A 24,007-nucleotide genomic window follows, 5' to 3' on the forward strand; every position below is an offset into this window, starting at 1 on the left:
AGACTTTTGAATGGGGCCCCCCTTACCCCTTTGCCAGGCAGTCTTCTTATCTCAGGCGGTAACTGCAGACCCCATGGGGGAAGTAGATGGCAGGATGCTAGAGATGAAAGATCGCTAGTTCTGCCGTCACCTATTTTTTATCCGAGGTCCTGACTATTGTGATGTACAATGTGCAGCAGGGCCCCCTAACACTGTGGGCCCCATAGTAGCCGCTATGGCTGCTACAGCTGCTGTTACGCCCCTGTTCCCCTGTGATTCGTAAAGCGCTATGGAATTTATATAAATAAAGATTATTATTATATTATGTAGAAGCCACTAAGGGAGGGCATTCTGTAGAAAGGTAGTGGACCACCAGGTGTATAATATTTCCTTGCTGTGTACTTGTTGGCCACTTTCTCTTGAGGTATATTAACAGTGACGTAACTAGAAGCTGATGGGCCCCAGTGTAAAGTCTGTGCCAGGCCCCCGACTATAATGTATGGTTTATAGTAATAGTCTTCTCATATGGGAAAGTGACAAATGATGGGCCCCCTAAGCTTCTTGGGCCCAGGTGCAACCGCACCCTCTGCAACCCCTCAAGTTACGCCCCTGTATATAAACCTGCACGTCCCATGGTAAGTCTATACAGCGATAGGTCGCCACAGTTGTAGCTTTTTCACTCTTATACCACAGTATCATAGTCTTTCTGAGGGAATAAAAACAGACACATCTACAACTAACGCAACTATCTGGCATATCAGGACGCAGAATGTGAACACAGCCTTAGCATGTGCTCTGTATACCATGTAGTGTCTCTCTCAGGGAAGCCGTGCGTGAGACTGGGCGCCAAAGCTCTGCATTACCTACTGTACGTCTCATACAGCTGCAGAGGAGAGGTAACCACAGCAACTAAACCTTGCCATGTGACGGCCATGGCCTAGAGCTAACCATTCACTATGTGCGGACCAGTGTGTGTCAGGTAAGTGGTATCAGGTAAGTACCGCCACCACTAACTAGTAAGTGACTGGGTACCACACACTCGCATAGCACATACACAGGCGGGTAAGAGGTTCTGTTTCTACGGTAACCAAACCCTTCCCCATGACTGGCATCTGACTGTAGCCAATCAGAGACTGGATTAAACCCTACGTCACCGCAAACTCCTTCCACAGTCGCTTCGCGGCATTGAAAAAAAAAAATTAGTAAAGAAAGAGGGGGCGTTCTTCGGATGTCCGTTGACCGACAAAGTCGCCAGCCAATCAGCCCGGCGCTCATTAGGCTGCCGGCCAATGAGCGCGAGAGTGGGGCGGAGTTACACAGGTTTCCAAACGCTCGGCGGCGCCATGGGCTTGAGAACTAAACGGAGATGGAATGTCCCAGTCTGAACCGGTTTCAGCCGGTTGCGAGTGTGTGGCACTAGAGCAGAAGAAGCGCCTCTTTCAGCCTGCCCGCCCGCCTGCTCCATCAGTCACGACTGAGAAACTTGAAAACACACATCCCGCCTCGCAGTCAGCCGCCCGGGAAGCATTTAGTAGAATGTGTTAGGGCCGCCCGGAGAGAATCTATTAGCATTCATTACACCTCCCCGCTGTACAGTGACTGTGTGTGAGAGGCCTGGAGGCTGCCCCTTCTCCTCTCCATTCATTATCCCGCCACACATTGTGTCAGCACAGCCCGCACTGAGGGAGGCTCCGTGCTATTTCTATGAGCGCAGCTCCGGGCCTGATTCTGCTGGATTATCCCCCCACGTCTGAGGAAGAGGCAGCTCCCGCTCTCGGTAAGTGCCGTGTGTACGTGACGGGGAGGGGGTGTGTGCCGCTCACACGAGTTGTGCTCATTTGTGTCCCCCCCACGTGTGACTCCCCTCATCACAGGGAGAGCGGTGTGTGGTGGCTCCCTCCGTGCTACTTAGATAAGTGGTAGGCCTCAGGCTTTTAGGGGACTTTCCTGAGGCTACAGCCCCCGGCTGGGGGGAGAGTGGTGCAGAGCTGACTCTCATTTGTCCTCCCCGGGTTGAGGCGAGTTATTGGCGGAGTGGAAATTTCCAGAAATGTTGCACAGTGTGTGGAGAGCTCCGTGCGCGTCACGTGCTGCCGAGGAGGGAGGGAGGGGCAGGGAGAGGCCGCGGCTCAGCCACAGGGAGAGCTGCCCGCCACACACTGTCACCTGCCCGGGCCTACACCTCATGCCTGACCACCCGGGCCTGCCTTACCACCAGCCTGTACCCTCTGCCCACCCGGGCCTGCCTTACCACCAGCCTGTACCCTCTGCCCACCCGGGCCTGCCTTACCACCAGCCTGTACCCTCTGCCCACCCGGTCCTGCCTTACCACCAGCCTGTACCCTCTGCCCACCCGGTCCTGCCTTACCACCAGCCTGTACCCTCTGCCCACCCGGGCCTGCCTTACCACCAGCCTGTACCCTCTGCCCACCCGGGCCTGCCTTACCCCCAGCCTGTACCCTCTGCCCACCGGGCCTACCTTACCACTAGCCTGCACCTCCTGGCCACCCGGACCTACCGTACCCCCAGCTTGTACCCCGTGCCCACCTTACCCCTAGCCTGTACCCCCTGACCTCCTAGCCTGTACCCCTTGCCCACCCAGACCTACCTTACTCCTAGCCTGCACCCCTTGCCCACCCAGACCTACCTTACTCCTAGCCTGCACCCCTTGCCCACCCAGACCTACCTTACTCCTAGCCTGCACCCACTGCCCATGCGGACCTACCTTACCCCCAGCCTGCACCTTCTTCCCACCTAGATTTGCCTGACCCACCGCCCATCCGGACCTACACCTTATACCTGCCCTGACACATACAGTCACCTGCTCGTGCCTACGACCCCTGCCCACCCGGACCTACCTTACCCCCAGCCTGCACCCCCTATCCACCTAAACTTGCCTCACCCACTGCCCACCTGGACCTTCATCTTATGCCTGCCCAGACCCACACACTGTCACCTGCCTTAGCCTACACTCCCAGAACACCGGACCTTACTTGCCCCCAGTCTGCCCAAGGCTACACCTCATGTCTGCCTGGACCTACACACTGTCACCTGCCTGGGCATTAGTGCACAGTCCTACCTCACCCGGCCGCCAGACACTGCCAGCTGCCTGGGTCTACTTTGCCCCCTACCCACCCAGAACTACACCTCATTCCTGCCTGGGCCTGCCTTACCTGGCCGCCACACACTGTTACTTTCCCGGATCTACCTCACCTGTTGCCCACCAGAAATCATACCTTGGAAAAGAATAATTTTTCACTGATGCTTTACTGAAACAATCTGTATGTGTCCATAAGCCAAAATGGGTTTCGGTAAAAAAAATCACTGTGCAAAAAAGCCAATGTGCAACAACCTTTAATCTTGATCGCCCATAGTGTAAGGCCTAGTTCACATCTGTGTTTGTCAGGTCCTTCTATTTTCTTTATTTTGCTGTTGGCCCAGGAGGGTATCAACATACCAGTCAGTGTATATGCTGTTTTTATCAGATGCTCAGACGTGACATGTTGCCAGCCATGCATCAGCTACAGCTTCTGCGTTGCAGGTTGTACTGTACACGTGCTTTAGCGGGAGTTTTGGCATGGAGATTTTGGGGTATATTTATCATGCACCGGCATATGATGGGCCCACCGCAGCTTTTTTGCAGCACAATACATAAAGAGGCTGAAGTCTCAACGTATTTGGAGGGTTGTCGCGCAGCGTCTATTTCTACGCCAGGCTCTACTATCACGCGTGAAAAGTTACCAGCTGCAGGAAGAGTCCTCCGCTCGGCCTGTAGCGGTCGTTGGCGGATTGAGCTAAATAACTGCAAGTTCTAGCAATAAGCTAGCATTTGCAATTATTTCAGGGCTTCTAAGCCACTGACGTGGTGCAGAGGCCCTAATAAATGTGCCCCTGTTTATGTATAAAGCAGTGTTGAGACTTCACTTATTGTCTGCATGGAAATAATGGTTTTCAGTCATTGGAGATCAATATCTTGTAAGGAATACGTAGAAACTTCAGGTTTATAAACTTGCTTGCCCTTCAATACCCCACTCTATTTTTGATTCTCTTGGCTGGTTGCTGTCCTTAGTGGTCATGTGCGTTTACTCGTTTGCTACAACAGTTGCGAGATTAAAAAAAAAAAAACACCTGATTGTCCTGAAAAGTAGGGATGCTGAAGGCACAGGGAAACTTCAAAAGTTTAATATAGTTTGTACTTCTGTAAATTTAGTGATTTCAAGTGCTATGCCCTCTGACTTCATTGTTATCCCCTGTCTAACTACATGTTATACATAGTTATACGTAGTTGTGTGGGGTTTTGCAACAAAGATGCTTCTACCAAGTAGTCAGTGACTACATAAAGCTAAGGCCCCATTCATATGGCTGTGGGTTTTGTGATATCGCCTGGTCTTGTTTTAGGAAATATCAACATATGGAAGTAAATCCCAGAGTTGTAGGTTTGTAATTATCCTCTTGTGTGAACTGGAGATGAGTTTCATTTCTCGTTTCCTTGTGGATCTGTGTTTACATAGAAACTTGCTTTCACACTGAGTTATTGAAACTGGAAGTGTGTTTCCAGTAGTAGAATAGTATTATAACTTGTTTTTAACTGTTTAGCTTTTCACACACTATTATTTCAGACGCCTTTATAGTTTGTTTTCTGGAAGTGACCAGACAAGGACACTGTAGTTTAATGTTACCCTCCTGGTTTTCAATATGTAACTTGTTAGTTTGTTGCCATGACTTTTTTGTGTGTGTGTATGACGGATTTTAGATTCTGCTTTGCAGTTCTGTCTGATAATAAACAAAATAGTAAATATGACTTAATGTTTAATTGAAATCATCATTGCTCAGATGTTTTGGCGAGGTTGTGTTTATACTCTCACAGCTTCATTCAAATGGTGGGACAAAGTACTCTTAGTAGCAGTGCCTATATCTCTACAATCGTCTATTTTTTTACCTATAGCAAAGCTGTCGGAGGATTTCTTCTGCTCGTTCTAAGGGTAGGATATGACAGAGGGAGAAAAGGGTGAAGCGTACGTGAATTCAATCAGGATATCTGTGCTAATCCTTAAAGGGGTTGTCCGAGTTTAAAAATAAAATATATGTGGCCGGGAGCAGGCTGCCTAAAATAATAAAGATGTACTTACCTCCGGTGCCCTCCGGTATCCAACGCTGCTGTCGCTCCGGTCCGGGCGCCATGTAAACAAACATGGCCGCCGGAGCAGCGCTGGACTCAGCTGCCGGCCGTGGCCGGGTACGCCTATCCCTCCCTATACACAGCATTGTGTATGGGGGCCGGAAGGTTGTCGGGTCCGGCCGGAACTGAGTCCAACGCTGGATACGGGAGGGCACCGGGAAGTAAGTACAGCTTTGTTTTAGTCAGCCCGCTCCCGGCCACATATAGTTTTTTTTTTTTTTTTAAACTCGGACAACCCCTTTAAATCTCTAATAGGGGAAACATTGAGGACTTGGTGTATGATTTCTGTAGTGATAGTCTTCTGCCTTTTTGGCTTTATGGAGATGAGCCTATTTGTGTTAGGCCCAGCTACTGAACTAGTTTGTAAGCCTTGCCAGAACATGTGATTTACCCCATCCACCAAGGGTTAAAGGGATTGACAAGACATGTATGCACCAATACAGTTGAGTGAGCAGATTAAGTGAAACTCTTCCGTGTTTTGAGTTTTTGAATTTTTGAATTTTTTTACTTAAATTCTTATTTCCAAATCAACTTTGCAGCAATCTCTGGGAGCGACAAGCGGTGCAACTGAGGTTCCTCGGACCCACCATTCTCATGAACTGTGGGGGTCTTATAACTGAGACCCCCATTGATTAACAAGTGAGGCCCTATCCTGTGTATAGGGCCTAACTTCTTTCCTGGGAAAACTATCATTAACATGTTAATGTTTTCTAAATGCAACTTACATTTACAACTTTTTAACAAATGCTACATGTGAGAATGGCCTTTTTCTTTCGTGAGATGTGGCAACCTCTAAAAGACCTGATTCTCCATTTAGGTACAGGTACCTATTTAAGGTGGAGGGGGAACCTATATGAATATGTTTGAAATGATGACACATGATTTCTAGCTGCATATGATATTGTGTGTTATAATAAATTGTTATATTATAAGAGTCGGTATTTATGTAATCATTTATTTTGTAACCAATGACATTAAAGCTGCAGCAAAATTCACTTAAAGTTTCTATCATACTAAGTTGACCAGTTTATTATGGTGCAGAAGTATTCTGCACGCAGGATGTTTTCACTGACTTCCAAATAGCAGCATTGTGTTCTCATTCCCCCTGGTATTACCCACCGTGTTTTTTATTGGAAACTACAAAGACTTAGTGCTGGGTCGTCTGCATTGTTTAACCACGTGTTGATTTGCGCCCGCAGTCACATGCTGCTGACCCTTTTAGGGATTGTTTTGAACCATTGGCTTAATTGTTGTTGTAGTTAAGATGTTTATTTACACATATATTGACATGACACTGAAGGGGTTGCTGCTTTACCAGCATAGTCTGCCTCCTATCTCGGCTCAGCCACAATATTAGAAGGCTTTAATGGCGTTAATAAGTTATGACTGATGGTGTATGCAGCATGTATAAATATACCCTAAGGCTGCATTCACACGTGGCATTTAAACTGTGTGTTAACATTGTGTTTACTTAAACCAAGCTTGCCAGCCTTTACATTGTTTCAAAATTGAATGTAAGTGCCATGTGTGAATGTAGCCTTAAAGAATTGTGTGGTTTTTATGGTTCCAAAACTGAAAACCCTTTTAAGATTGCAGCTGGGCGTGTAGGAATAGGATGACATTTTGCTCAACACTGCTCTTATACAGTCAATTCTCTTTGAGCAGATGCAAAATTTGGTATTTTAAACGGATGGTCTGCTCATGGGGAGAAAGAGTTGAATGAGAAAAAAAATCTTGGGGAGAGGGTCTTCTCAAAGGGGTGGTCTTTTAGAGGTTTTGCTGTGTATGGTTTACTTTGTATACTGAAGTGTGTTGTATGCTACAAATTATTTGCCTTGATAGTAATCTTTCTTGTTGCAAAGTGAGTTTAGCCAGCCCAATATACTATAGCCGGTGCCAGAGTCTTGGCACAGGTTATTCCTGAATTCTACAACAAGGAGCACTTGCCATAGAATTCATTGGAGCCTTTTGGTATATCAAGCCTGTCATTCGCCAGGGAGGGATATGAAGACCAGCGAACTTTGTACCAGCCATAGTAAATTTGCCCCCATGTTTTAACATTTAAAAATAACTTACATTTCTGATCAAAAACAATGGGTGATATTATAAGGCTGTATATTCCATATCCACATTTAAAGGGGTTTTCCCAAAAAACAAGTTAGGCCCACAGGATAGGGCCTTACTTGCTTATCGGTGGAGGTCTTGGTGATGAGACCTCCATAGATCACAAGAACTGGGGACCCCATTGGACCCCGCGTCACTCCCCCATATTTATGGAACAGATGGCAGCAAATGACTGTTCTGCTCCACAGAGATGAATGGAGCAGAACGGTCATGTGCGGCCGTCTGCTCCATTCAACTTGTAGAGCAACGAGGGACCGAGGGGTGACTCATAAAAGCAAACTACTCAAGTGACATTGCTGACATTCTGAGTTCTGTTGTATTCATTCATTTATAGCATTATGGGTTTTTGTCAGATGTTCATATTCGTGGAGTAACCCTTTAACATGAAATGGTAGAAAACCTTTTCACTAATACAGTACAGAGGAGGAAAAAGAAGCAATTCAGAAACCAAAAGAAGCCCTTCAAATGACTGCACATTTTCCGGATTATACATGGTTTAACGCAAAGATTTTGCTCGCTACAAAAAGTCACTTTTTTTAGCTGCAACTACTTAAAGGACACACAGCACCAGGATCAAGGTTTGCAAATCAAGCACATTGACATACTGGTGTGTGCCCCCTCTGGCAGGATGCACACTACTTTTAAAGGGCATTGATCACCAGAATGAAGGATTGTATGCAAATGAGCGTGAGGGGGTCCAGGCTCCATGGGTGTTAATAGATCCTAGAGCCTCTCAGGCTCATTTGCATACAGTCTTTCATCTTGGTGGTAGATGTTCTTTAAGCTTCATATGCCCTTGTTTTAAGGGAAAAGGGCTTTAACCCCTTAACGCTCTGTGCTGTGGCTCTACTGCGCAGAGGTATAAGGGGTGTGTGAAGAGGGCTCACGAGTCCTCTTCATACAAAGGTGGGGTTTTTGCATTTTGCAGAAAACCCCCACCGCTAATAACCGCGGTCGGTGCTTGCACCGATCGCGGCTGTTAACCCTGTCATTGCCGTCGGCGGCGCCGGCATCTTTTTTACGATCGCCGCGCCCCCGAACGTCATCGGGGGGCGGCGATCGGTTGCCATGGTAGCCTCGGGTCTTCTTTTGACACGAGGCTACATGGCTTCTGGAGATTCGTTACAATGAGCCAGTGGCTCATTGAAATGTATGACCTGCAAAAATGCCATATATTGCAATACAGAAGTATTGCAGTATATGGTGGGAGCGATCTGACCATCTAGGGTTAATGTACCCTAGATGGTCTAAGAATTAGTGGGGAAAAAAAAAGTTTAAAAAATAAAAAAAATTAATAAAATATTAACTCAAATCACTCCCCTTTCCCTAGAACTGATATAAAACATAATAAACAGTAAAAATCACAAACATATATTAGGTATCGCCGCGTCCCAAAATGCCCGATCTATCAAAATATAAAAACTGTTACGGCCGGCAGTTACACCTTTTTACATCGCATTAAAAAATGATCAAAATGTTGCATAGACCTCAAAATGGTAGCAATGAAAACGTCGCCTCATTTTGCAAAAAATGACACCACCCCCAGCTCCGTACCCCAAAGTATGAAAAAGTTATTAGCGTCAGAAGATGGCAAAAATAATTTTTTCTTTTTTTTGTACACATTCGTTTAATTTTTGAAAATGTATTAAAACACAATAAAACCTATATAAATTTGCTATCACCACGATCGCACCGAACCAAAGAATAAAGTTGAGGTGTTATTTTGAGTGCACAGTCAAAGTCGAAAAAACTGAGCCCACAAGAATGTGACGCACGTGCGTTTTTTTTTTTTAATTTTTCCACATTTGGAATTTTTTTCCAGCTTTGCAGTACACGGCATGTTAAAATAAATAACATTACGGGAAAGTAAAATTTTCTACGCACAAAATAAGCCCTCACACAGGTCTGTCACGTAAAAATGAAAAAGTTATGGATTTTTTAAGTTGGAGAGCGAGAAATGAGCGGAAAAATCCTGCGTCCTTAAGGGGTTAAAGAGGACCTTTCACCCGTAAGTTACTACAGTCCCAGCAGTGACACTGCTAGCGTTATTGGAAACCTCTAACGCTAGCAGACACTGCCGCAATGTACAGAAGAAACACTGGACCGGCGGTAACTGCCATGCACCATTACTTTAGTTAGCAGCTCCTGGTGCAGTTTTTAAAAGGTCATCTACCACCAGGATAAAGGACTGTATGCTAATGACCCTGATGGGCTCCAGATTTCGTTAAAAAATTATGCAAATGAGCTGGAGGGGCTCCGAGCATGATAGGTGTTAAAGCCTTTTTATGTAAAAACCAAGGCATAAGAAGCTAAAAGAGCAGACCCTGCCATTGGGAGCACACACCAGCATGTATGTGTGCCTGGTTTAGGATCCTTCATTCTTTAATAATTTCTTACATATTGTCCGATTATTGACCCCCACTCGTTGCAGTTAAAGTGGCTGTACCAAGTTGGATTGTTTTCCCCTAACCTGTCGGTGGTTCTTGCCGATGCACCATTCAATACTACTGGAGCCTTGAAAATTGCATGGCACACTCGTTCACTGTCTGAGAGTGATGGTAATGGATGAGTAATTTCCATTGCTGCCATAATATTGATTTCCTTCAATTAGTGAGAATGGTGGACCCACAATCTAATGATTGTTGAGCTTCCCAGTAATTAGACATCCACCAGTTACCTTTTTATCTTCTATCATTTGCTTCTGGGATAAACCTATAACTAGGTACAGCCCTTTTAATGACCCTAAACCTTAAATAACGGATCTGGCCTTGGATGTATTTGGTCATTATAAGGAGCGTTGAGGGTGTATCCACACGTTCAGTTTTTTCAGATGCAGTTTTTGAAGCCAAAAGCAGGTGTGAATCATAATGGGTGAGGATTATCATTCAGTTGTTACTACTCTATTTTCACCCCACTTCTGGTTTGGGCAACAAAATCTGCATCTGAAAAACTGAACTTGTGACTGAAGTACTCTTTCACACGATCCCTTGCGTCATGTTTTTTGATGCCTTTTTAGTGCATTTAAAAGGCTGCAGCCCTGATCACATGCTGAGGTTACATTGCGTTTTAGCAGATGCATTTGAAGCGCAATGTAACCTTAGCATGTGGGCGAGGCTGGAGCCATTGGAATGTGTCAAAATACGCAACACATCGTGTGATCGTGCCCTAAAGGTTTATACTGGTTGAGCATCGCACCAGGGCATCTGCACCGCTCAAGCACAGTGAATGGGAGTGCCAGAGATGACCGAGCGCTGTGCCCAGCTTTTTGTCACTACACAGTCTGATAAGTTCTAATCTCAATCATGTTGTACAGAGCCTGCCCCCTAGAACCATCATCCTCTTGGCAATATGTTATAAAATCCATGTTCATGAGTAATTATAACAAAGGAATAGCACAATGTAATTGATCTAGTAGAGTTTCAGTTTAATGTACAGTCTATTCCCCAGTGATGACTTCTGTACCACAGCATACATGCAGAATTTTACTGATGCCTATACAGATTAGACCAAAAGTTTGGACACACCTTCTCATTCAAAGAGTTTTCTGTATTTTCATTACTATAAAAATCTTAGATTCACACTGAAGGCACCAGAACTATGAATTAAAGTGTAATCATATACTTAACAAAAACATGTGAAACTGGAAATGTCTTATATTCTAGGTTCTTCAGAGTAGCCACTTTTTGCTTGAAGCTCATCTAGAGAATGTCACCTGAAAAGGTTTTCACATCACAAGTGTACACTGTCAGGTGTAATAAGTGGGATTTCTTTCCTTATAAATAGGGTTGTTCTGCTGGTGGATACACTGCTGATATTCTACCTGTCTACAGTAGGACTTTTCAAGTAAAGAAAAACAAGTGGCCATCATTAATTTAAAAAATCAAGGTCAGTCAGTCTGAAAAATTGGGAAAACTTTGAAAGTGTCTCCAAGAGCAGTTGCAAAATCAAGTGCTACAAAGAAACTGGCTCAAATGAAAAACCACCCCAGGAAAGGAAGACCAAGAGTCCCCTCTGCTGCGGAGGATAAGTTCATCCGAGTCACCGGGTTCAGAAATTGCAGGATAACAGCAGTCTTTGTGTGAAGCAGTAAAAGTAAATGAATGGACTCTACTTTTCCGAGTCCCACCATGAAGTATAGAGGTGTGATGGTGTGGGAGGCTTTGCTGGTAACACTCTTGGGGATTTATTCAAAATTGAAGGTATACCGAACCAGCATGGTTACCATAGCATCTTGCAGCGGCATGTTATTCCATCCAATTTGCGTTTAGTTGGACCATTTATTGTTCAACAGAAAAATAATCTCGCGCAAACATCCAGGCTGTGTAAGGGCTATCTGACCAAGAAGAGTGATGGGGTGCTACGCCAGATGACCTGGCCTCCAGTCACCAGACCTATACTTGAGATTTTTTTGGTGTGAGCTAGATCACAGATTAAAGGCAAAGGGACCAATAAGTGCTAAGCATCTATGGGAACTCCTTCAAGGCTGTTGAAATATATATATTTATTCCACAGAAAATTCTTTGAATGAGAAGTTCTTGGTTTGTACTGTAGGTGGAAAACCCTGTTGTATATAACTGCTTAACTTTGATTACAGAAAGTCACTAATGTACCATGACCCCTACTAAATGTACACTGTTCATCCAGCTTTAGAAGCAGTGTGAGCTTTAGGCTGCATGCGCAAAAAAAAAAACTATATACGTTCCCCTTAGTCATCTATGGTGACAGGCTTGGTACGGTGAGCATTGCATGTTCTTGCTGTGGCTGCAAAAAAGATAGAGCATGCTCTCACTCTAAGAACGGCCGTGCAGCGTTTTCTTTGAAGAGGGGAGTGGTGAGCAGCCGTGTGGTCACACGTTTTTGTGCATGCAGCCTTAAAGCTGAGCTTTGATTTGTAATGAGCACATGAATTGTCATTAATATATTTTGTTGACCATTTTGCTGTTACAATTCATATCCATGGATTTTCCTGGAAAGATTGTTGCATACAATAGTTTGTTCCAAATTTGTGTGTTTTGAACAGATGTGTTGGGTGCTTCAACAGTTTTTATGGAACATTGAAATCTGACTATACCACCTCTATGCCATGTGGACATGAAGGGCGTGGTTGCCCTCAAAGTGGCCTGGCATGGGGCATCCCTGCCTCCGTGTGACTTCACAACCTGTGGTCGTTCACCGCTGAATGTTTGCAGGTTTTTACCCCAAAATATACCTACTCTGACATGATGCAGTTTTGTCCACTATTACTAAACTGGAAGATGCTTCGTGAGGCTTGGGCTCCATGCACACGACTGTCTGCGGGGACACGTGTACGGCCTAATAGTTGGCTGTGACGCCCGGGCACGGTACAGTGAGCACAACAAATGCTCACCGTTCCGAGCCATATCCACAAAGATAAAGCAGGCTATCTTTGTCCGTATCGCCAGCACTCGCCTCCCCTCCCGAGAACCGAAGCAGCCAGGCGGGCATATGTTTGTGTGCATGAGGCCTTAGACCTACTGATGTATCAGTCGAGGGGGGGCTTTATCATACACTGATGCACAATAAATGTCCCCCACTTGGTACACTTCCATTCGTTATAGGTTTGTTCCGGTAAGAGACACGGACACTTTGCCAGAACAAACTCCCTTATGTACAACTGGCCTTTTGCCAAAATTTTGGCAAACTAGTTTGTACAGTTTTAAGAAGCAAGTCTATTTGGCAAAACATTGGAATAATTTAATCATCTATTAAAGGGGTTCTCCAGTGACTTACAAATTTAGCCCTTCAAATAGGGGCTAACTTGCTGATCAGTGGGGGCTCAGTTATTGAACCCCATATATCATGTGCATGCGCTGTGTATTCTGTTCATCTCTATTGTGCTGATATATTTAAGAGTACGGTGTTCTGCAATCTCTGTCAGTTATAGAGCAGCAGGTGTATGTACGACTGGCTGCTTTCTATATCTCTAGGTACAACAGACCCCTGTTCTTGGGGACCCCCCCACCCCCACCTCGGTATTTTCTTCTGAAACCTGCCATCTCAATCTGCATAGTTGATGGTCCAGGTACATCTACTGTGACCTATTAGTTTAAGGTGGGTCTGGCAAGTCACGGATGCTGCCTAAATTAAATAGAAATGTAGGACCTGGTGAATTCCCAGTTGGTTTATAAAGGGTTTGGCCAATATCACCAGCGTCCTCACATCTGGCTTAGGAATTGTGTTCAGTCATAGAAGTAAAGTTCCTCTAACTTATTCCCATACTTGCCATTTTTGACTACGTCCACATCTGAATATATCTACTTAACAAGTTCACCAAACCCAACATGTAACTTTGCCAGAGCCAAGGCTACTCCAGACCCAAGTAGCCTCTTTAGAAAATCTGCATATTAGGGGAATAAAAGTTTGCGGGAATGTGAGGATTAGCCCTTAAAAGGGCTATCCTCACATCCAATAGATGTACTACCACCTGATCTACCTTTATAGGGATATCCGTGGTAGTAGGTTTTCTTTCTGTCAATTTTCAGCCAGTAACATTACATGCCAGTACACACAGAAATAACTTTGTGTGTAAGTGCACACCCTAAGGTGTTACCTGAAAACAGCACTTTCTGACATCACTGTTGATTTTGACAATGCGCTATGATTCTGCACTGTACATAGGGGCTTGTTATAATACAGTGGTCTTCCATGTTGTAAAGATCTTCTGGGTTTGAATATCTTCCTAATCTTTTAGGGAGTTATATCTATACTGACGAAACCTTTTTACCCGGTCACTCACTGGTTAACGTGTCGATATATTACAGGTGCGATATATAGGAAAAAGCACAGTATTGGGGTTTTGCTTTCTGGCTGTGTTGTTGAGGAAAGATGCAGAAATAACATGATAAAGAATTATATCACATTCTCTTTGAGTTTGGGGGCATAATAATTTTTCTTGTGTTTTTATGCAGATTTATGTGTGACTGGGGGGAAATTTGTCACCCACATATCCCCATGTAGGTTTTCTTTGTAGTAGCTGTGAACTACAATACAGGGTTTAAGCTTTATTTGCACTTTGTGTGCCCGCCGCACAGCGGGCACATGTCGGCGCCAGGAAGAGGAAGTGGTGTGGTGGTGAGCGGTGCTCAGCCCCACCCCCACCTGTCTCGATAGTGATATATGGCTCATGGCGTCGTATTCCGGGGAAAGACGGGACATGTCCTCTTTCTCCCGGCTACGGAATGGTACGGTGCTGCACTGTAACGCTCCTGTACGGCACAGTGTGCGCATTGTGTATATACGTCCCCCATACGGACGTGTGAATATGGCCTGGTGCTTATAGACTCCTCTACAAACAAGCCACTTCTAGTCTAGTCTTAAATACATAAACATTTTTATACATTGGAGGTAAGAAATGCATAAGCAGATATAGACCATTAGGAATAGTTCTAGAACATGTATTAAAAAGTTAACTTTTGTCCCCAACTTGGGACATCCACTGTTTTTTAGTAGTGTGTGTGTGTGTTGGCTGAAGGCAGAGTGCAACAGTAGCTGCAGCGAGGCAAAAAAAGATAGAGCATGCCTTGTCCTTGGCCGTAAGAGCTGCCGTGCATCAGTTTCCTATGGGGACTTTTTTCATTTGCGTTGTCATTATAAGAGGTTATACCTTTTGTAACGCCTTAACATATTCAGGATATTTTGAGACTGTTTTCTCGGGATGCATTGTACTTCAAATTAATAGAAAAACTTTGATAGCGTAAGTATTTTATTTATGAAAAAACCCCACAAATTTTAGCAAAAATTTAAAAGTACTGTACTGTTTTGCTTTGCTTTAGTCAAAGGACCCAATTAACTTTATTACTAACATTTCCCAAATGTCTGCTTTATTTTTTTTTTTTTTTTTTATGCGACCCACTCCCCAGCGCCGCCCCCCCCCCCTTTTTTTTTTTTTTTTTTTTTTGTTCAGCATTTTGGGTGCAATTTTTCTCATTTTTCTGAAAATTGGCAAACCCCATATTTAGAGGCACCTGCTCAGCTGTAAGTGACTTTGTGAGTTCTAAATATCAGTAAAACCCATAAATTATGCCATTTTAGAAACTACATCCCTCAATGTATGAAAGGTAAATTAAAGCAAAATAGAGGTATCATATACAATTGTTTTTAGATAATACATTCATTTTGGACAAAAATTTAACTGTTAGTGTATTGTTTTTTTCCAGATGAGATCCACTTTTCAGGTTCATCATTAAGGGGGGTTTCTAAAGCTAACAATCAGATTTTATTAACCCTTTCTTGGTGGTGGTTAAAAAACCATCAATTCTTGTTTATGGTTTTTAGCATCTTCCTGCTGTTCAACATACCATAAAAATGTTATCTTTATTCTGTGGGTCACCACAATTACCCTATTTATATAGAACTTTTATAGTTAACTTGTTTTACAGTATATAGAACTCATTTTGTGATAAATTTGCTCGTTTTTCGTTAATGGGCAAAACGGTTTTATTTTTACAGAGCTTGTTTTTTGCGGGGCAAGCTGTATTATTTCTTGGTATCATGTAAGGGCGCGTTCACACATTGCGTTTTCATTGCGTTTGAAAACGCATATACAACAGCTGAGGAGAGGTGATTTGCCTAGTTACATCACTGTTAACGTTTCTGTTTACAAAACGCATTGTAAACGCGATGTTAACACATGTGTCTTGTTAACGCATGCTTTACCGTTTACGTTTGTAAATGCAATGTTAATGTAATTAGGCAAATTACCTCACATCAGCTGTTGTATATGCGTTTCAAACGCAATGAAAACGCGACCAAAATGCAACGTGTGAACGCGCCCTCGGGTAAATGTTACTTTTACGCTTTGATCACTTTTTATGTTGTTTTTGAGGTTAGATGTGAAAATTTCATAACTTTGTGAGATTTCTTTTACAGCATTTACTGTACTTGTTGAGTGACAATTATATTGTATGAGTAGTTACGGAAGTAGTGTCACTGAAGGCAGAATAAAGGGGCTTTTTTTTTTTTGTAGGATTACCATGTTTTGACCTTTCTTTTGTGTTAAACCTGTAAGGAGTGGTTAAAGGGATTCTCTGGTCACGTCATGTCAAAGGTGCTGACCGCTACTTTACTACTTCCATGACTGCTATAGACTGTGAATGGAGTGGCAGTACTTATGTCCGACCGGGGAAAACTTCGAGTGATTGGCCACCCCCTCTAACTTTACACAGACAAAACTACGCAAAATAAGTGGTCTCCAAATCTGTTAAATATGTTTGGTGCCCACAAAGTGTGGTGAAAGTGTGTTTTTACCAATTTAGGTTTGGCTAACAAAACTTTTTTAAAAAAAGTCAACTCCAGTTCATATCTGTTATATAATTTCTTATATATATATATCTCCCCATTTAACTTGTTGTGTGTTTATTGCAGTAATCTATGCCAGCAATTATGACCATGTTAGCGGACCATGCAGCTAGACAGCTGCTGGATTTCAGCCAGAAACTGGACATCAATCTTTTGGACAATGTGGTGAATTGCTTATACCATGGCGAAGGGGCACAGGTAACTTTTAACTTTTTATGTTTTCTAATTCTTTTCTCTCATACTTCTTAGACATCATTTCCCCAAAAATGCATACATGAATTGAGTAGTTTGCTTCCTTTAACCTTTTCATGCACCAGAATGTACTATTACATCCCGGTGCTGCGGGGGTGTAAAGAGCTTCACAAGCTGAGCTCTCTCCATACACAGCGGGTGTCAGCTGTGTAATACAGCTGACATCCACCTGTTGCTACTGTGGTTGGTTCTGGCACCAATTGAGGATGTTAACCTGTTAAGTGCTGTAGTCGAACCCGACCACGACACTTAACATGCTGCTGATCACCATATACTCCAAATGAATATTTGAATAAAAATGATCAAACAGTCATATAGATCCCAAATTGACAACTTTCATATGTCCGTACACCAAAGCAATTTTTTTTTATTGTACAAAAGATTCTTTATTCTTTTAAATCTAATAAAACCTAAATGAATTTGGTGTGTGTGTATTTATACACATTGCATGGAATTTTAAATTGCACCACTAAAAAGTAAACATAAAAATTTAAAGTATTGCTTTTGCAATGAGGGGAAAACAAATGCAAAATCTGAAGTCCTGTAAGGGTTAAAACCAAAATTGCTCTTTTGCACATTAATTAAAAAATGATTAATGTATGTACTTGTCCCCCCCTCCAACGGCCCCGTATGTGTGGAAATTGAAATATTTGCCCTCAGCAATTAACATGAACAGTTTGTTACTGATGAAAATTCATTTTACAAATTGACAACTTAATTTTAATTTATTTGAAATCTAAGAAAAATTTTTATTATATTATCAAGCTGCAAAATTTTCCATTAAACTGTAGGACCTGAATTTTCAGGTTTCTATAAAAATTAAAGCCATTTCTATCAGGAATTAACACAATCTTACTGTTACTGCAGACACAATGTCAATAGATTATAAATAAATAGTTTTAACCTTTTTATGGGGGTATTTTGCATTTGCCTCATGAGAAGGAATTCTGGTTTGAACTTGATGACTGGTGTCTTTGCTTTTTTCAGTCTCCTATACTACTGAGGTACCTTAAGGTCTTTAGTAGATGTATCTATATGTATACAGAAGATCCGTGGTGATATGCCTTGGCTACATCCAGGGCCTCTGAAATAATTTAAAAAAATGTAAAAGTTTATTGATTAGTTAACAAATGTACAGGCGGTCCCCTACTTAAGAACACTCAACTTACATACGACCCATAGTTACAAACGGACCTCTGGATATTAGTAATTTATTGTACTTTAGGCTACAATAAACAGCTGAAACAGTTATCAAATGTGTCTGTAATGAAGCTTTAGTGTTATTCCTGATTCCTGACAACCCAACATTTTTAAAATCCAATTGTCACAGAGACCAAAAAAGTTATGGCTGGGATTACAATGATAAAATATACAGTTCTGACTTGCATACAAACTCAAACTCACATACTCAACTCAAACCTGCAGACCCTATCTTGTATGTAACTGCCTGTATAGTGCATGTATAGGTTTTCTGTGCATTTAATCTGCTTGTGAAATGTGTAAAAGCACAGTTTTTTATAATTTTACCAATCTCTTGTCTTCTTAATATAGCAAAGAATGGCACAGGAAGTATTAACCCACTTAAAAGAACATCCAGATGCCTGGACAAGAGTTGACACCATTCTCGAGTTTTCACAGAACATGAACACCAAAGTAAGAACTTCTGAACAAATTTGAAACAAAAAAACAAACCCAAATCTTATGCTTTGCATTTCTACCTGTACCCCTAACAACTTTGAGGAAGGTGTCTTGCTTGGCTTCAGCATCTACTATGCACAGTATATGCAATTCAATACATTTTTTTTTTTAAAACAAAGTCGATTAAATAGGCAAGATTGTGGTTTCCAAAGTCTTAAGGGTTATAATGTTCAAAGGGGACTTTCCTGTCCCAATGTAATTTGTGTGCCCATGGCTTAGCAAATAAAAGCTACTATATTGCCCTAGTGTGTGCTTTTGTGTAATTTGTGTTGTGGGCCATTATCTGCAGCAAATTATTTTGATGTGAAAGGAGTAAATTGTGAGGCAATATTATGTAAATGAGCATAGTTTACTTTGCTTAGCCCTGTATACTAGCCATCCCTGTTGCTATACATATAAGTATATATATTTTTTAATAAAGGGTATCTTGTTTAATCTAAAATCTTCAAATGAACTTTGAACCTATGGCTAAATTCCCATCTGCGTTTATGCAGTACCTGTCATATTCACTGTAATAAATAAATAAATTAAAAAAAAAAAAAACTTGACCCAAGTCACAAATTATGGACACCATAAAGTGAATGGAAGATGTTCCATTCACCTTCCATATTCAGTTTCTGTTACACCCTTCCTTAATTGAGGGGCATAATGGAAAGATCAGGCACAGATGTGAATTGGGCCTTGGTGTACACGTACTCAAACATGCATTTTTGCGAAGTCACCGCTGTTGGCCCCATGTATTTTAATGGTCTTACACCAACTTCCCTGGTAATCCTACTCTCATTGGTGCCATATGAGGTTAGCTCACCCACCAACGACACACAAGCTGCAAACAGACCACTGGCTCCTTGTTTGCTGCCACTGAAAAGTACTTTTCTCTCGGACTCCATGCACATGACCAGGCGCTTCACCAGGCTAAAGCACACGGCTGGGTGGAGATGGGAGAGCTGAGCGCTGCAAGTAGTAGGGTCTGCTCTCTTTTTGCTGCCACCCAACTCTGTGTAATAGATCTTTATGGTGGGCCATGATCTGGATGCAATTAGTGTGGCCAAATCTCTGCCCCCAATACGGTCGTGTGCATGGAGGCTTGCACAAAGCAGCAGCATGTTGAAATGTCGCTGACAATGTGTTGATTTTTCTATATTTTATAAGTTTACAATTTTGGTAAAATTTGCAATTATGTAATAGTATGTATATAAAATGGGTTTTGAATTTTTCTTTGTACGACTGCATTCACTGTAAGCATTTCATTGTAAACAGTCTTGCTGAATATTCTCGCAACCCATTTTATATATAATGGTATTTAGGACTTCTATCGGGAAATAATTTCCTTCTCTTCCTAAAAAGCGCTAACTTTAAGTTAACAGTATTTGCTTTCTGGACATTTTTTTTTTTTTTTTTCTGCTGTTAAAATACTGACGGACATTACTAATGTTTAAGTTGATTTATCAACAGTACATTATTTAAAAAAATACTCAAATTGTCTTGTGAAAAAATGACATGATTAGCGGAACAGAAAGAAAGCAGCAGGTAAAGAACTCTTCCATTTACATAAACTGCAAATGATTTGGTGCTAAATTTTCTGCACTATTACATTTGGCTTTTATGCATTTTTTTTATTTATTGAGCTGTTAACGCTTCCTGATATTAATCATCATGTTCCATTATGTTGATTGCTTGTAATAGGAAGAAAAGGGGTGTCTTCCTGTGCAACTGACACAGCTAGGCTTTGACGGCAGGCCTCCACAAGGTCTACCCTTTTCATTCCCTTTAACTGAATTCTGTTCATCAATTGTTTTGTTTCTTGGGTGGGTTTTGGGAGGTTTTGGGTACCGGTGGATTGATAGAATTGAGTATTTAGAAACTTCTGCCACAGGGATCCTTTTCATACAGTCTGCAATCCATATTTGCTGTTCAATTATTAACAATAGAAATCTGACCCATCGAAAGTCTGTCTTATTATTTTTTTCCCCTTACCAATCTTGTGGAAATAACTGCATCCGAAAACCTGAACTTATGGAGGCATCCACGGCCTGCATTCACACACGGCAGTTCTATTGTGATTTTAATGCCAATTGAATGGCTCCACCCTCAATCACTGATTGCGCTTATTGCACATTCAGGAAATGAAATTTTGCCTTAATGTGCTATCAGGGGTGGAGTTTATTTTTATTAAAAAACGCAATCGAAATGCCATATGTGAATGCCGCCTTAAGGCCCCCCGTGTGTGTATGTGTGTGTAATTTTATATTACACAAATACATGTCCTCTAGATTTTGGTCTAAACAACTTGTGTTTTAAAGTATTAGAAATCGGGTTCTTAAAATGTGTTTTGTTCACATAAATACAGACTGAGGTTTTTTTTGCATAGAAAACGTAATTTAACAAATCGTAGAAATTTTTGCAGGGTCTATCCAAATTAACTGACCATGGCCACGTACTTCCCATGTAACTTAGGGCTTGTTTACATATGTTAATTACATCATCAGCTTTTTTAAACACTAAGGCTGCATTCACACGGCTGGTGCCCGCCGTACCGTACCACGGCGGGCACATGGCAGCGTGCGGGGAGAGCGCTGCTCACCCCCGCCCCTCTCCATAGGGATATATGGCGCACGGCGCCGTATACCCTGAAAAAATAGGACATGTCCCGTAGGGCGCCGCATGCCCATTGCCGTCTATGGGGGACGTATATCGGCCGTATATACGCCCCCTTTGCGGTCGTGTGAATGCAGCCTTATTGTGAGCCAAACAAAGTGTGCTTGAATGCGCAGAACCAGTGCTATAGTTGCTTCACCTACTTTTTGGCTCACAATAATTGATAAAAATAACTGAAGATATGTTTGAGATATTAACTGGGCTAGTTTTTATCTTAATTACTGTGTTATAGCTAGAAACTAGTTTACAAATCAAAACTTAAGAAACTTCATTTCTCTGAAATGTTGAATTGCAATGAATCCATAGTATGTAAAATAGTCTCTGAGGTCACTAGGATTTTTTTTTTAAGTATAAATTTCCCCAACAGCAGATATGTTTGCATACTGTGTGATGTACTTAAAACAATCCCTTTGGTGGAAGTTGCATTGATCGACTTTGTTGTATAATGACTAACCTTTTTCTAGTATATACTTTTATTCTGGGTCAAACTATTAGAATGCAGATTGTGCAAAATTTACCTTTCAGGTATTACTGGGTCCTTGTCCCCTCTTCAAATTTTATTTATTTTTTTAGGTTATAAAATTATTTTTGGGTACTCTACCTTCAAAATGAAGCCTGAGTTCACCAGGGGCACTTACCCATAGAACCAGGCACCGTGGCTGTGGAAATCATCTTATATTTGTTATCCATGGCTTCCTCATAAACAAAATCAACCTTTCAAATTATTGCCGAGAGGCTGTCCTAGCCCCATTGGGATTTTTGGTTGCAGGTTCTAATAAAGCTGTTGCTGAATACTGGGCATGGTAATTATATCCAGCCCATGTGGATGTGGGGACATGTTTGTGGTACCTTATTTATGCTGGGGAAAAAAAAACCCCTGCGGTCAGGCAGACAGCCCGAATGAAGTCCAGGATAAATTGTATAGTGAAAACGGGGAGTGGGTGCGCTTTCAGGTACATGTGCCAAAACCATGAGACTCTGCCATAGTTAGTTTTAGTCTTGATAAAGAATTTTTTTATTTTGTAAAATGCAAAATAACATTGCAAAATGAAAAAATTGTTTTATCAAGCCTAAAACTGACTCTAAACTTTGAGTCTCATGGTTTCAGCACCTGGAAGCGCACCCACATCCCGGTTTTTTCACTATACAATTTACCCTTTACAGACAGTTGCACATTCTCACCCTGAGGACGTTACATAAGGCAGTAGGAGGCAGTGACTACACAGGAGAGAGGAGGAGACCTGCTACTGCACAGTAAAATAGCCTATGTAGCTGCATCCTGACGGGGCTCCAACACCCCTGGAGTACTTCTGGCTCACAGCATTATTTTAAGTCTACTTTAGAAGAAAGGAGACCATGGATAATAAGTAGAAGATTACTCATAGCTCCAGGCGCCATGACTGTGGTAACTGCTCCTGGTTTATCATGCTTGATTTTGATGGTAGATTTTCTTTTTCACTTTTCTGATTTTGTTTTAAATCCATGCTCTTTATCAAGTATCAACTTGGTGATGTAGAGCAACTGCTTGATCCTGTAATTGATTGCGGTCCCTAGGGATTTTTTTTTTTTTTGTTGGGGGGCCAGGATATTATTTCATTTACCAATATATATCTATTAATAGTTTTACTCCACGGCCCCAATAGCCACTACTGACCGACCCCTCTGGAATTATTTGAGCAGAGTTCTCAAGCAGCACTTCGGCAGCGAGCTACTACAGCTCAAATACTGCCGGAGACGGACAGGTCAGTAGTGGATACTGGGGGCGTGGAGTAGCCCTTAAAACTTTTTTTGACCGAGATGTGACAGAATCTGCAACAGAAGCTTCTAATGCAGCTCTGAGTGTGATTTTAGTGTAAGGATTTCTATACAAGAATTTACTTGGTCCATGTAATGGCTCCATGTGCTGGGTGTATTTTAGACTGAATGTTGTCCTAGAAGCCGTACTTCAGGCATCATACTCTACCGCTAGCTGCAAGTACCTGCAGGACTACAGCTCTTGCATGGTCTCTATTTGTGTAAATCATCATGACATTCATAATAGGCAAAAGTTAGCTACGGTATATATTTTTGGTAGAAATGTCTATTCCTGGCTGACTGTTCCTGACTAACGAAAGCTTAAGACATCTACCATCAGTTTACTGATGGTAGACATGTCCTAATGAGTTACTGAGGAACAATGTGCCTTGTGATTTCTTTTATTATAAGGCTATACGCTTCAATTGTGGAAATAGTTTAAAAAAAAATATGCTAATTACCCTGGGGCGCTCAGGCTGCATCACCCGAGCACTTTAGGGAGCCTTGTATTTTTTATTTATACGCACTCCCCGCTACCTTAGGCTTCCTGTGGTACTCGGGTAACTTTTATAATTCTATATTTCCACTATTGCACGGTATAGTTATAATGAAAGAAATTCTTAGGATTAGGGTGCTTCAGGAACTTGGTAGGACACTAATGGCAGATGTCCTTTATTTCACTTGGATGTGTTCTGTTCAGCATTTGTCGTCATTATTTGGATATATAAAAATATGTCCAAAACCAAATAGTCTCGCCATAGGAAATAACCATTTTCGTGGTCCTGGTTACTTAACACTTGCCTCCCGGTACCACAAACTTTGCAGAAATCGAGTGCTGCTGCTCCTTCCTGCCCTCAGCATTGTGATCTGAACTTTGATCTCTTCTCTGAATTGTGCCTTGCTAGTAAGAAAGACAGACTAATAAAGCAGATTAGTAGGGTGAAAGTAATGTCTTTTTCGGAGCAAAGAGCTTCCATCGTAAATTCTTAAATTGACTTCTTGACT

At 42.2% G+C, this 24,007-nt stretch overlaps 1 protein-coding gene across 2 annotated transcripts in view; it reads left to right on the forward strand.

Moving 5' to 3' along the window:
• The first annotated feature begins 1,269 nt into the window (after positions 1-1,269).
• XPO1 (exportin 1) overlaps positions 1,270-24,007 on the forward strand; it is a 35,531-nt gene continuing 12,793 nt past the window's right edge. The window contains exons 1-3 of one of the 2 annotated variants that reach the window (XM_072140563.1): positions 1,270-1,756; positions 16,667-16,798; positions 18,404-18,505. In XM_072140563.1, the coding sequence (XP_071996664.1) occupies positions 16,673-16,798; positions 18,404-18,505 (228 nt within the window). In that variant the 5' untranslated portion in view covers positions 1,270-1,756; positions 16,667-16,672. Of the gene's footprint in view, positions 1,757-16,666; positions 16,799-18,403; positions 18,506-20,236; positions 20,301-24,007 lie in introns of those variants that run through there. The other variant, XM_072140564.1, reaches the window with a different exon arrangement.

Source organism: Engystomops pustulosus, chromosome 3 (genome assembly GCF_040894005.1).
Source record: "Engystomops pustulosus chromosome 3, aEngPut4.maternal, whole genome shotgun sequence".
NCBI classification, from domain to species: domain Eukaryota; kingdom Metazoa; phylum Chordata; class Amphibia; order Anura; family Leptodactylidae; genus Engystomops; species Engystomops pustulosus.